Consider the following 14315-nt stretch of genomic DNA (forward strand, 5'->3'; position numbering starts at 1 on the left):
CACACATGTTAAAAGGAATACTGTTGAAAATGCCATTTGATATCAATATTGGTCTTTCCCCCCAATTTTTATGGACTAAACCTTGAACAAATTATTTCTAATTTACAGATTATTATCCCAGAAAAAGGATTTGCGTAAGAAAATCATATGTTGACGTTTCATTTTAAAAGCTATAAGCTCTATAACAAGTACACCCCCCCCTCAAATCTTGAATTATACGTTATCATATTATTTTTCACCTGTTTGTTTGGGTGGGTGTAAATGTAGTCCGGAACATATGTCCCGCGATGTCCGATATTGATACTCGCCGATTTAACGTTTTATATTAGTGTTTCTTTAAATATCTTACTGAATGTGTTTTAAGACAATCACAAAGTGTCTTCATGGTGAATTTGGTGTATGACAATTATCTAATTATTTAATGGATAGCTTTTATTTATTCTTTAGAGTGTAAACGTAGTCCCGAAGATTTTACGTAAAAACGCATTTCCGGTTTTTGTTTTGGCCTTGTTAAAACTATGGTCCGAATTACAATATTTTTTTACCATCTCGTAAAAACGCTATTAAATCATCGCACGTATGTAGTTATGAGACTGTACGACCTATCATAAATTATTTCACCTGTTTTAACCCAAATAATTGATTTTAAATCGGTGTTTACAAATAACCCCGTCAGTCTGCCATTTCAAGTGACAGTCACGTGACCAGTTCAAACTTTCAGATCATCGGTGTAATGCTGTGTATTTTGTTATAACAGTACCGTACCATAAGTTTAATAGAAATAAAAATATCAAATACCTCTTAGTAATTCGTTGTTTTACGCTCTTTCAGCCTTAAAACTAGACATTTGCGTATGAGTTAATACATCATGTTGGGATTCCCCTGACGCGCGTGGGTCTATTTATAGACGTCTATTATGGGATGATTTATATATGTAGCCACTATATTTACTTTCTAAATAATATTCGCACTGTTTTCTTTTACATGCAGATGTTTTCAAGCATGTAATTAAGGGAAAGTTAATAACTTTATAAAGTAATTAATCTTCTTTAAAGTAATTATGTACAAAAATAATACATGAACATCGGGTCATACAACTTTAAATTGTATATCAAAATTTTGCTTAGAAATTGTATTTGATAATTCACTAAAATAATATAGGGATATCTCAAATGCACTATTGGCTATTTTCATGGACACTGATTTTTCAAAATGCAGATTTTAATGTGAATTCTATTAAAATATCAGTATAACAGTTTGAAGTAAAGACATATTGATTTCAAGATATGTATTTCAAATATTTTCTTCCACAAGTCAATCTTACCAAACATTGATAATTTGAAGAAAATACCCTTGATCTTCCAAGACCAGTTTCGACATAACAAACGAAGAGTAACTTTCAAAAATGTATAAGAAACCATTGTCATAAAAATTAACTTTAAAATCCTCCGTAAAAATGAACTCTTTAAGAACTGAATAACTTGATGAATGCAGAACAAATATACCAAACTTGCACATAATCAAGAGCCTGGAATGGAATCGGACTAGAAGTTAGATTTTATGGCTGTACCATATATATATATATATATATATATATATATATATATATATATATATATACCATATTCTTAAAATTCTATAAGAAATATAAGAAAACTTTTTTTTATTTCGTTATTCACCGTCCGAATTTTCTCGTTAGAGAAAATTTTTGAACGCATACAAATCGAAGGATACCCTAACCAACTCCAGTTTTTGATTAAAACTGATCTCAAATATTGTTTTGATCTTCTTCTAACAATATTCTTCAAATTAAAAATCCTATTTGCTTAAACAGAACGCCATTTTTGTACGATAAAACACATGGATTTCCTAATAAAATCTTAAATAACTTTGTAGAATTATAAATCTTTGTCAAAGGTATATAAGGTATATATATATATATATATATATATATATATATATATATATATATAATGTGTTCTTACATTATAAAAATGTCTACAGAAAATTCTTACCTTAAAAGTTTTCGTTGTGATCCAAGTCGTAAAATCCCGAGGAGTCTAGAAGCGCTTAAACGAGTTCCGAGTTTTAGCTAGTCAACCAATCAAAAATCAGCCAATCACGATAAAGGATATGCAAAGCGTGTGTAAAAAGTTGAAAGTGGTAAAATATGAGTCGAGTGAAGCAGGTCACACACCTTTCAGCCAACTGACGACATACCGAGGTAACTGAGATATTGAAACCACGCAATCACCATAGAATATATACCCCAAAACAGAGGTATACATTCCGAGGTCACGGAAAATGTACCTCGGTATTTCAGACATACCTAAGTCTGTTGGTGTGTTAACATATATAATACCTCAGAAATGTAGATAGACCAACACACACACACACACACACACAGAGAGAGAGAGAGAGAGAGAGAGAGAGAGAGAGAGAGAGAGAGAGAGAGAGAGAGAGAGACACACACACACATATATATATATATATATGATCCCGTGTGGATCTGGGTTTGAGTAGGTCCTCAGTACCCCTTGCTTGTCGTAAGAGGCGACTAAATGGGGCGGTCTTCAGATGACCACAAAAACTGAGGTCCCGTGTCACAGCAGGTGTGGCACGATAAATATCCCTCCCTGTTCAATGGTCATAAGCGCCGAGCATAGGCCTAACTTCTGTATCCCTTCACCGGCAGTGGTGACGTCTCCATGAGTGAAACATTCTCGAGCTCAAGAGGGGCGTTAAATAATATTCAATCAATCAATCATATGCGATATAGAAAAAAAATCTGCCACAACAATGGTCAAAGTTTCAAATCGATCACAGGTTTTCGATGTTTTAAAGAAACCACATCTCGCTGGAAGATATAAATAATGATTTGCTGCTATTTTCTTTTAATTTAAACCGTTTTAAGAACCTTTGGAATCAATAACTAATTATTAATGTAGTAATATTTAATTTCAACATGCATCATATATACATACCTGTACGTACGTTAAAATTGATGTAAGAAAACTACTTTTTAAAAAAAAAAAAAACAACGCACAAACGCGTCAATATTATTTGCAACAAGTTTTATGCATTATATTTGATAAATTTGTATTAAAGATGGTATAAAATTTAGCGAAAAAAGTAACAGACATCCCAACTATCTAGCTCTTGAGATATAACGTATCAGTACCCATTTTTGCCGAAAATAAACGAATTTTGGTCCGATTTTTGTATTTGTTTTTGCTAAAGTGTATTCATAATTTATTTCAAATCAACAGATTCCGCTAAACAGCTCACCTTTATCGTATATTCATGACGTCATAATAAAATATTACGTCATGTTCATGTAAGTGGGATTAGAAGAACACCCTAGTTGTGTAAATAAAAAGAATAATTAAGCATAGTATGAAAGTTGAAAAAATAAAAAAAAAATATCGGCGGTATATAGTCAATAACGTCCCTTGTCCTTTGATGAAATGTTATATAAACACATAACGTTAGTTTTATTATATAGGATTAAACATTCTTTTTGAAGAATTTATCGATGTGTAAACTCCGGACATTTTATTCACAAACTGATTACAAGTGCGAAGCTTTATTTTTGTCCAATCATAACAATTGTAATAAATAACATTGGAATTATGTTCTAAAATTAATATTTCTGATGTCCCAGATTTAAATTCTTTCAAAATCATAAATTCAACAAATGAGCTTTTCCGATCACCTATTGTCCTGTGTCTGTCTGTCTGTCTGTCTTGTTTTAGGAGTTTAATTTGAAGCTATGAACTAACATTTAGTACTTTGCAAGTTGAAGTGTATACAAATAGACAGACATATTTATATTCTACGTAGATCCTAGGATCCGCTCACGTAGATCTCTACTGCGAGCGGATCATAAGATCTGATTTTAATCAGATTGCGGTTGCGGCAGCTTAGTGGTAATTTGTTCACCTTGAAACAGTTAGCTCGTGAGTTAGATCCCCGCTCGTGCCATGGCCGCATCAAATCTAAGACATTAAAATAGGTAGTGAATGCTTTTTCGTTAAACGCTATACGAGGTATTTAAAAGCGAGAATCATGGGTCTTTCAGATACGACCTTAAAAACGGTGGTCCCGTTTCGTGACAGCCGTTGACACGCTAAAGAACCCTCACTGCTACAGCCCTGTGTGATAATTAAAGGTCTAGATTTGTGGTACTTCACCTACAGCTAGTGACATCGGAATATAAGTAAAATGTTCTTGACGGGGCGTAAAAACAAACAAACAACGCTTATAATGAATTCACGCTTATACTGAATTCAAGTTTATAATGCATCCATGTTTTCAACAAAGTGATTCTCATTCGCGGTAGTTTTAGAACATCACGAACATACTGTTCAAGGTATCACACCGGTAATTATTTTCACTATATATTACCATAGAGATAAAAATCATTAAAAATCAGTTTACAGATTTGATGCCGAATAACGCAGTCAGAAACGTTCTATGTTACCTATCTCGTCTGCCGACACCAGAAAAACAACACCCTACGCGGTATTTTTGAAAATAAATTACCCGCAAACTAATTACTTTTTTTTTTGCAAACGTTATACCAGTCATATTGAATTCGAGGTTGGGGTGGGCAGGGGCCCTGGTCTCCCCCTTTTTACAATTTACTTTTTACGTTATTTTTACATACAAATCACATATTTTCTATATGCAAAGTTCGATTGATTTCCTCCCCACCCTCCTTTTTTCATTTTTAAAGTAGTAGTGAAATGTAGCTGGTGTTTGAAGTACCGAATTGAAGAATACGTGCAATGAACTACCCCTCCCCTTTTCTACGATGTATAGGATATTGAGATTTGGGCAGAAATACCCTAAATCCATTTTTCTTTCTTGTCAAGAATTTCATTGCAAGTATGAAATGAGCTCCGGGTTCCCTCTCCCCTACTTTCAACATTTCATTGTTCAAATTTCTGAGGATAGAATGATATTATTTTGATATCTACAGAACATTATTTCTACCATATGGAGTGTAATGATACTGTAATATTCCTCCCTATGTATGTAGTATCTTTGTTTTCATTGTTTTAGAGACTTGTTGAAATGTGATTAGCTCTAATCAATATTTGTCAAAGGTTTCACTCCAAAACATTTAAAAATTTCAATTCTGTTGACGACGTTCAAATATCCCGGAAGTCAAATCACAGTCCTTTGTTACACACTACAGGGGTTTTATTTTACTTACATCGAAAAAAAACACACCAATATATGTTTTGCCTTTTTATAGATCTTTGTTTCGTTGTTAGTTTTGTATTTTGTCAGCTGCTCCTGAAAGCATTGTTTGTGTGTTTTGTTTTAATTATGTGTTTTGTGTTTGTATTTTTAGGTCACCTACGGTAAGTAAACTCGGGTGACCTATTGCAATTGCTTGTCGTCCATCGTTGTCCGTCGTGCGCCGTGCGTCGTATGTTAACAATTGAACATTTTAACTTCTTCTTGATAACTACTATTCCAATTCTTTTCAACTTTGGTATGAAACATAAATTGTGAATTTCAAAACTTCAGCACCCCTGGGGCCTTAGGGGTGAGACAAAAACTGCCCAAAATTCACCAATATTTAAAAATTCATTTTCTCTAGATCCGCACATGTGTTAGGAAAACTAAATGATAGTGATGTAGAGCAGGTAGGCCTCTGCGGAAATTGAAAATTTTATGATCCCCAGGGTAGGGGTTTGACCCCAGGGTGGGGTCAAATTTAGTATATAGTGTTTATCTGTAACACACTAAAATAACATCTTCTTTACTGTTATTGATACTAAATTGAAACTAAATGGATATGTAAAAAGAACAGGTAGTCCTTTACTAAAATTGTGAATTTGATGATCCCAGGGGTAGGGGTTTTGGTATTAGGGAGAGGCCAAATTGGTCAGTTAATAAATATATGAACCATAGGAATTTTAAACTTCTTTTTGATAAAACATCTTTGGAACAAGGAGGACATAAAATGTAAATTCCAGGACTCCTGTACCCCTTTGGAATTTTTTGTATATAAAACTTCCGGTTCGAACTAATTTTGAGATCATCTCCGCTTCAATAATCCCTATCCAATGAGGCTCCGGGTTAGAATAACTCCTCAGTACCATCTTGCTTGTCGTAAGAGGCGACTAAATGGGTCGGTCCTTCGTGTCTCAGCAGGTGTGGCACGATAAAGATCCCTCCCTGCTCAATGGTCATAAGCGCCGTGCATAGGCCTAAATTTTACAGCTCTTCCGCGGCAGTGGTGACGTCTCCATATGAGTGAAATATTCTCGAGAGGGACGTTAAACAATATTCAAGCAATCAATCAATATTCCCTAGATTGATTTCTTGTTTATCAATAAGATACATGATACATTCTTTATCGAAATGCGCATCTGGTGCATCAAAATTGGTACCGTATAAGTTTTACATTATGAACAAACAAAATATTAAGATGGTGTTTTAATGTTTTCAATAATATTTATCAAATTTCAAATATAAACAACATACGAATTAATTTGTTTATTGGTTTATCAAACTAAACCTCGGTATCAACTCTATCAGAATTTTAAAAGCAGGAAACTATTGATAAAAGTACTAGAAAATATTGTGTACAAAAAATGTGATATAGCATCGTAGTACCAAAAGACATAATGCAAGTCACATTTCATATTTCACATTTCTGCTTCATACAATAGACATTTTATTGAAAAATAGATATTGACGGCAAACTAACAAATCAACTGAACTTTGTGATAAAATTGATGATTTCAGATTCTCCATCGCCAACTTTCCATATTCACGTGGCGATATTTCATTCTCACCTGCATTTGATACGCATGAGCTTGTTCTACGTATCATCAGGTTCTAAATCGAGGCAGGCTACTAACAAACAAGTTGTAGGTGCAAGGGTGTCAAAATATGATAATCTAGTTCGTCACAACAACCTATCTGTGAATCAAATCCTATCTGACGTGTTTCATACCGATTGTTAGGCCGTCCTAGGTACAGATTTTGACTACGGATAACACCGTTTTATCTGATCAAGATATTGGGCTCACGGCGGGTGTGACCGGTGAACTGGAGATGCTTAATATCTGTGTTGCATTGCTTATGGGATAGTTGAGATTGGTCACTGTTTGTTACCTTCACCTTTCACTGTAAACATATGTTCCGAAAATGCAGTTAGAAATCAAAAGTAAGCAAAGAGAGATGTCAACTATTTTCGTCAGCAAAGAACTAGTCAAGTCCGGCGGAGAATCACGCGTCTCTCCGATATAATCTGGAAAACGGAAGTCCTGTGTCGCGACAAGCGTTGGCACGTTAACTAAAGAACCCGCACTGTTACGGCCGTAAACGCCAAACATGGATATAAATTCGTGGTACTCCACCTACAATCAGTGATGTCTGAATATGAATGAACAAATGTTGACGTGACATAAACAAATGAACAAACAACTAAAAGTATGTGTTGCAGTTAAATAAATGTTGAACCAGGGGCTATTTTTACTTTCAGTACTTAGATTTTACTATACAAACCCGCTCTGTGGAACCTTATGGTTCTTGTCACTGAAACGTGCAAGCTTTTTTACTTCCGTGTCCCTGTCTCTGAAATGTTTTTACTTCCGTGTCCCTGTCTCTGAAATGTTTTTACTTCCGTGTCCCTGTCTCTGAAATGTTTTTACTTCCGTGTCCCTGTCTCTGAAATGTTTTTACTTCCGTGTCCCTGCCTCTGAAATGTTTTTTACTTCCGTGTCCCTGCTTCTGAGATGTTTCTCACTACTGTAATTTTTTGCTGTGCGTTGTTTGGTTTTTAGTGGGATCGAGAAAATGGAGATTTTACTGAAGATACTTTGTGTTGGACTTGCTGTCACTCCAGTGTCCTGTTTCGGTAATCCATATCTATCGATCTATTTTTATCTATTTATCTATATTCTTATCTATCTATCTGTATCATTTTCAACAAATTATAATTTATTCTATTTTTGTTGTACTAGTTTTGTTGTTTGTTTGTTTCTTTGTTTGTTTTACATCCCATCGAGAATAGTTTATTCATATTAGGATATCACTAGCTTCTCTTGAAATACCACAAATTTAGACCTGTGCTTAGTGCTCTGGGCAGTATGGGTTGTCGTATATGTCAATGCTTGCCGCGACACGTTACCTTCGTTTTAAGGTCCTATCCGAACGACCCGTGATTCACGACGGCGGCCCGAACTCATGACCTGGTTACGAGGCTAACGCTCTACCACGGAACTACCACGACTGACACTGACGACGTGCAGTTTAAGTGTTTTTTTTTATTTGGATAACAACAATGACGTGCCTTAAATACTTGTTAATCAAAATTACACAATAAAAGATAGATGCACGGAGTAAATATCTAAATGTCTTTTGTTTTATTTCGGGGATGTAAGAATAATGGAAGGATAAAGAAATGTAACTTGATCAGCGAACTAAACTTTGATTATCTAATGTGACGGCGAATTTAGCAGAAATTATTTTATATCGCCATTTTATGTACTGATCAATGAAAGGTGAAGATAACGAACAGTGATCAATCTCATAACTCCTATAAGCAATACGAAACAGATAGTTGGGCATATTCATATTGAATATTTATTCAACATCATTTCAAATTAATTTTTAGTTAACCTTGCACAATTGCCGCAATATAGAGGTCAGGCCTCCCAGAGTTCAACGTATCCCAAAAAGCCCTGGACTGCAGACAAAGCAGTGGACGGATATCTTCAGTATGATAACAATGAATCTACCTGTAGTTTTACTAGGAATTGGGCGTCAATAACGGCATGGTGGAAATTTTCTTTGAGGAAATCAGCAAACGTTGCATACTTGGAGAATCATTTTAGGAATAGATGTAAGATTTGTAGAGGAAAACAAGAGCAAAACATGTCTTCTTATTTCTGTTTCTTCGCCATTGCTTTCAGATAACTTTATCATGAAACCATTTTATTTCCGGTATTGGTTTATTATCAAAATGAACTATGAATAAGCAATTACAAGATTAATTTTTAACAAGTTAATCTGATTGTTGAATGAAAACTGAAAAGTGACAAGTAAGCGGTAACGCATTGAATTTCTAATGAAAAGTCAACAGAAATTACGACGGAACTACCTTTTGGTAAATAAGGATAGTTTGTTCGATCATTCATTCGTGTTTTGTTTCGATATATTATCTAAAGGTTTTCATCTAAATGTGTAGTACAATTGGGGAATCTACCATGCATCCTGTCTCGATACTGGAGTCGAAAATAAAAGCGTACTATGAATAGACTCCTCTTTTAATACTGCACAACACAATATTTTGATTCTATAAAAAACAATTTCCCAGTGTTTCTCTTTCGCTTAAATACTTCCAAGTAAACAGCAGTTCCCATGTAGAAATCTCAAGATTACACATCCTTTATATACATTTCATTTTCTAAGAAAGTCATTATTGTGCATTTATAAAGTGTAGCATGTTATCACATTATTTAAGAAATAATTTAATGATATTACATAAGAATTCATATACATCGTGTACAACGTTTTCCTTAAAGATATAACGCATGCATACAATGTTACAATTAATTTACACGCTTAGAAATATATATTTCTCTGTTAATGTGCAAAACGTATGCCTTCAAAGTAAAACTTTTTGATGTACATATATCAGTTCCCATGGTGTTTCTTTAATTATTGCCTGGTTTTTATCTATCTATCATGTCTGACAATCAGCTTTTATTGCAGCTGCCGGTGTACATGTCGGATTTTCCGTTTTAGTCTTCAATGACCCTGGTTTTATTCCAACGTCATATTCTCCCAATAAAGTATTTACTCAGGGACCATCACCGTGTCCTACTCCCGTTCTGAATGTCACAGTCAATAAAGCTACCAGAGGGATAGCGCTGTTCAACACGAAGAAACCGCCTGTAGTAACAAACTGTAAAGGATATCGATATGGTCATCCATATGCTACCATTGAAACATGTGAAGTCAAAATAATGTGTGAGCCTAACAATGAACGCTTACACACTTTTACATATTGATTTTGGCCATGAATAACTCCGTTGACCTGTTTAAGATATGAGTCTACGGGTGTGACCGGCTATCAGGAGATGGTTACTCCTCCAAGGCATCTGGTCCCACCTTTGGTGTGTTGAAGGGCTCGGTGTTTGTCCAACTCTTACTTGTGGATTCTTTATAGGAGTTATAAGGACGATCACTGTTATCTTCAAATTTTTATGAAGGGTTTCTAGAACAAACCATCAGTAGAAAAAGAATATGTTCGCAATTTTAGAGACAGAGAGTAAAAACTACATTAAATACAGAATATGCAAACCATCTTTGTATGGATATAAAAAAACCAGTATATGACTAGAGATTTTGAAGATCAATATGTAGCTAATTTGCAAAGAAAAAGGAAAGCACACATAGCTGTTTGAAAACAAATTGTCTATATGAATAATCGTTTAATGAGATAATAATGAGGGATATAATACATTGCGACAGATGAATATGAAAGGTGAAGATAACGAACAGTGATCAATCTCATAACTCCTATAAAGGTGAAGATAACGAACAGTGACAAATCCCAAAACTCCTATAAGCAATACAAAAGTATATAGTTAGACAAACAAAAATATGAAGAAAACTGACGAAACATGAATGCAACAAAACATATCATTGAAACAGTAAAATAAGATGTAATAAACAATATTGATACATAGACAAGTTTCTAGTTACTGCCAGGGGGCCTCCGTGGCCGAGTGGTTAGAGCATCAGGCTCAAAATTACACGGCCTCTCATATCTGGTCGGCGCGGGTTCGAATCTTTCTCGAGTCGGTAAGTGAAAAAGTTTCCCAGTTTACTTTCTGAAGCTCGGTGATCTCTTCCCAGGTACATTCTATCTGGTTTCTCTCATCCACCAATGAAAAATGACTGGGCGCCACTAGATAACTGAAAAATTGTTGAGTGTGGCGAAAAACAGCAAATAATCAATCTAATTACTGCCGGAACCCCGTTTTACTCTTAATCTACACAATGTCCCGAGAGCACTTGCTACATGTATTTCCGGTGCAGACAATACATATAAAAGTATTTCTAGCATGAGTTGAAACACAAACGCGATATGATATTCTGCCGAGGGTTGTCACACCAATACAAGCAGGGGTGGTGGAACACGGCGATATCGGCTTGATAAGTTTACAAAGAGCAGCATTTAAACCAGTGAAAACATTATAGAATTTTCACATCATGTACTTTCTCCAATCGCTATCAAAGAAAATACATAGTCCGGAAACAAATAGAAATTTCAACTCTACGTACCGTCTTCCACAGGGTACGGTAAATACAAAGCAAAATACCAATATGCATATCAAAGAATAAATGTCGCTTAGTTCGCTTGCACCATTGTTTCATCTAAAAGAAGTATCTCTGTAGACAGGTCGTGCTTTGTATGATGTAGACAGGTCGTGCTTTGTATGATGTAGACAGGTCGTGCTTTGTATGATGTATACAAAACACACTCTTGTGCTTACTATCGCTAGTATACTTACGTAATCAAACAATGCTTTAACATCTGCTGCTGGTTAACAGGTTGCCCGTATGCACATTTCGGGGAAAACTGCTCACGATGTGGACTGTGTCAGGACGGATTGTGTGACGTATTTAACGGATCCTGTATCCAGGGATGCAGCACCCACGGGATGGATCCTCCACTCTGTATCCGTACGCCTGGGTTTCACTAATTCTTTATATTCTCATAATACATGTATTTATTTGTTTTCTCGATCTTTTGTGTTTTTCTTTGATGCCATGAAAAGGAAATATTGATCGCATATTGAAACATTGTCTTATTCAGGAACTACATTACAATTTAATCTTAAAAATATTATTTTAAAGACAGGATTCTGCGACTGGGGGGTTGAACTTCCTAAGTCATCGGTTACATCGTGCATGTATATATCGCCAGGATATATTGTACACATTACATCTCACCTTTAACTTTCTTTGATACCTGACATAATGTTAAAACATATACCCTATATTCAAAGCACAATTCCAAAACATAGATTGAAAAAGAGAGATGATTTGTTCAACATATTGTGTATCTATAAACAATATAAATTGGCAAATAACACGGTATAAATATATATCAAACGGAGAGGGCAACATCTATAGATTTAGAAACATGTCAAAATAGTTCCCTGTAGTGGTATGTTCATACCCGACACGCTGCATTGCTTGCATTTTGAATGACGTATATCTTAGAAACATTCTTGCAATTTCAATTGGTAATCATGGCCAGAAGCAAAGTATGAATAATATATAAGTAATGAATGTTATTAAAATGCAATTTTATCAAAGTTTGTCAGTAAATGCAACCTATATATTTAGGTAATGGTCACATCCTAATTTGAAATAATGTTTCGAAATCAAGACTAGTTTTAATGTACTAGTATAGGAAGGGAGTATTTTATAAAATAATTTCAGTTCTGAGATCTTTCAGTACTTTGATTATTCCAAATTAGTGGTTTTATACAGATTATACATGATATACAGGTAAGGGTACTCCTTAACATTAATTCTATTTATATATTTAATCTGCTCGTAGAACTACTTTTAACAGATTGTAAAAAGGGTTTCTATGAGAGAAACTATACACAGACCTGTGGGAAATGTCAAACGGGAACACATTGTAATGACGTCACGGGCACCTGTCCAGCAGGTTGTCAGGATCACTGGTCTGAGCCTAAGTGTGACGGTGCGTACTAATTATGTACAGCTATAAGAATGTCGTTACATTGATTGTTGAAACTAAGAAAAACCATACATATTTGTGTAACTTCATGTTTCGAAGAAAATTAAAATTCGTCGATTTGAAAAAACTAGCCACATGTGAAAGAAACGGTATTGAAGATCATATTGTAATCAGAAAATTAAATCTCTCTTTTTTCCCTTCACTCATTTTACTAGAAATCTGAAGATTAAATATTCATATTAAGGCTAGATCATTTGTTCTCATCTCAGCCTGTATCTCTCTAAAGTTGTTCTATTTCTCCTGAGATTTTTTCCATTCATGTTAAAAATTATTCCATGCAAATCATTCAACGTTTAATCTTCAATCGTTTGGCGTACCTCCAGTGTTGTAATATGTTCCACGAGTTTTGTAGTGAATATTGAAGTTTTAAACGTTTTTAATTCCTGATACATACTGTGTACGAGTAAAATATCGCACTTCAAATCTTTCTGACTTTTACCTAACAACTAATCTAACGTCGATGTGCAGAGGAAAATATTACATTGACGGATCTTTATGAATAATCCACATAAAAAGCAGTTATATATGAGTTCAATAACACATATATCTTATGAAGCACTACAGAGTGGACCTAAATTTCAGCAATTGAAATTCTCATCAATGGCTGTTGTGGATTTTTTTTTTCTGAGACAGTCATGAACATAAATTCATTTCAAAATTAAGGAATATCTCCCTCATGCATAGGTTTTATCCTTAGACGAATTTGACTCCAATTTTTTGGCACGCTGTTTTTGGCTATAATAGCTCTAAAATTTCATTGTTATTTCGGATTTCAAACATTTCGGTTGAGCATCACTGAAGGGACATTAGTTGTCGAAATGCGCATCTGCTGCATCAAAATTGGTACCGTATAAGTTTTACATTATGACCCCTGGGTCGAGGTCTCTGCTGGTGGACTGTTAGTCCCCGAGGGTCTCTACAGTCCAGTAGCTAAGTACTTCGTTCTCTAATATTTCTGTCACAGTTGGCCAATGGCGTTTTTGACTATCTTGAATGAAAGGTTAAAATAACAAATAGTGATCAAACCCTTACCTCCTGTCTGCCGGATATCATAGAGATCTATTAGTCCGATAACACATGTCCTGTGTGCCGGATATCATAGAGATCTACTCAGTAAGATGTTTATTACACGATTAGAGTGATTAATAGGAAAAAAACGAGAATGAAAAGTGATTCATATAAAACATACTTTAATTGATATAAAACAACAATTTTTCCCAATTCAAAATACAAATTAGATGGAAACTGTAGAGAAACAAATGAATTGAACAGACGCCTTTTGTACGGCTGCCTTACGTGTTACTCTCAGTCTGATAAATGCCACATCACAGTCCCCCACACAAACCAGTCCTTAGATGAATCATACGCCTTTACATAAAAAGGAATATAATATATCTTGGGGTGACGCTCCTAACAATATGGGAACGTGAATTTGAACAGGTGCTGTGCGAAAACAGCAAGGTTGCCTCATTACACGTTCGACATTTACTTAATCCCC

The 14315-nt window shown here is 34.9% G+C and overlaps 1 protein-coding gene across 1 annotated transcript; it reads left to right on the forward strand.

Annotated features, from left to right (window-relative positions):
- Nucleotides 1-7756: 7756 nt before the first annotated feature.
- Nucleotides 7757-11788, forward strand: LOC130049224 (uncharacterized). Its single transcript, XM_056146534.1, has 3 exons — nt 7757-7885; nt 8645-8872; nt 11593-11788. Exons 1-3 carry the CDS (start codon nt 7825-7827, stop codon nt 11742-11744), a joined length of 441 nt encoding a protein of 146 aa, XP_056002509.1. The 5' UTR covers nt 7757-7824; the 3' UTR covers nt 11745-11788.
- The last annotated feature ends 2527 nt before the right edge of the window (nt 11789-14315 follow it).

Source organism: Ostrea edulis, chromosome 8 (genome assembly GCF_947568905.1).
Source record: "Ostrea edulis chromosome 8, xbOstEdul1.1, whole genome shotgun sequence".
In the NCBI taxonomy this organism is placed as follows: domain Eukaryota; kingdom Metazoa; phylum Mollusca; class Bivalvia; order Ostreida; family Ostreidae; genus Ostrea; species Ostrea edulis.

What these genes read in the sequence shown, in the direction of transcription:
- LOC130049224 (XM_056146534.1), top strand. Translation starts at nt 7,825, where the DNA reads ATGGAGATTTTACTGAAGATACTTTGTGTTGGACTTGCTGTCACTCCA. An exon ending in CACTCCAGTGTCCTGTTTCG is followed by an intron (nt 7,886 to 8,644) that starts GTAATCCATATC and finishes ATTAATTTTTAG; the next exon opens with TTAACCTTGCACAATTGCCG. An exon ending in GAATCATTTTAGGAATAGAT is followed by an intron (nt 8,873 to 11,592) that starts GTAAGATTTGTA and finishes GCTGGTTAACAG; the next exon opens with GTTGCCCGTATGCACATTTC.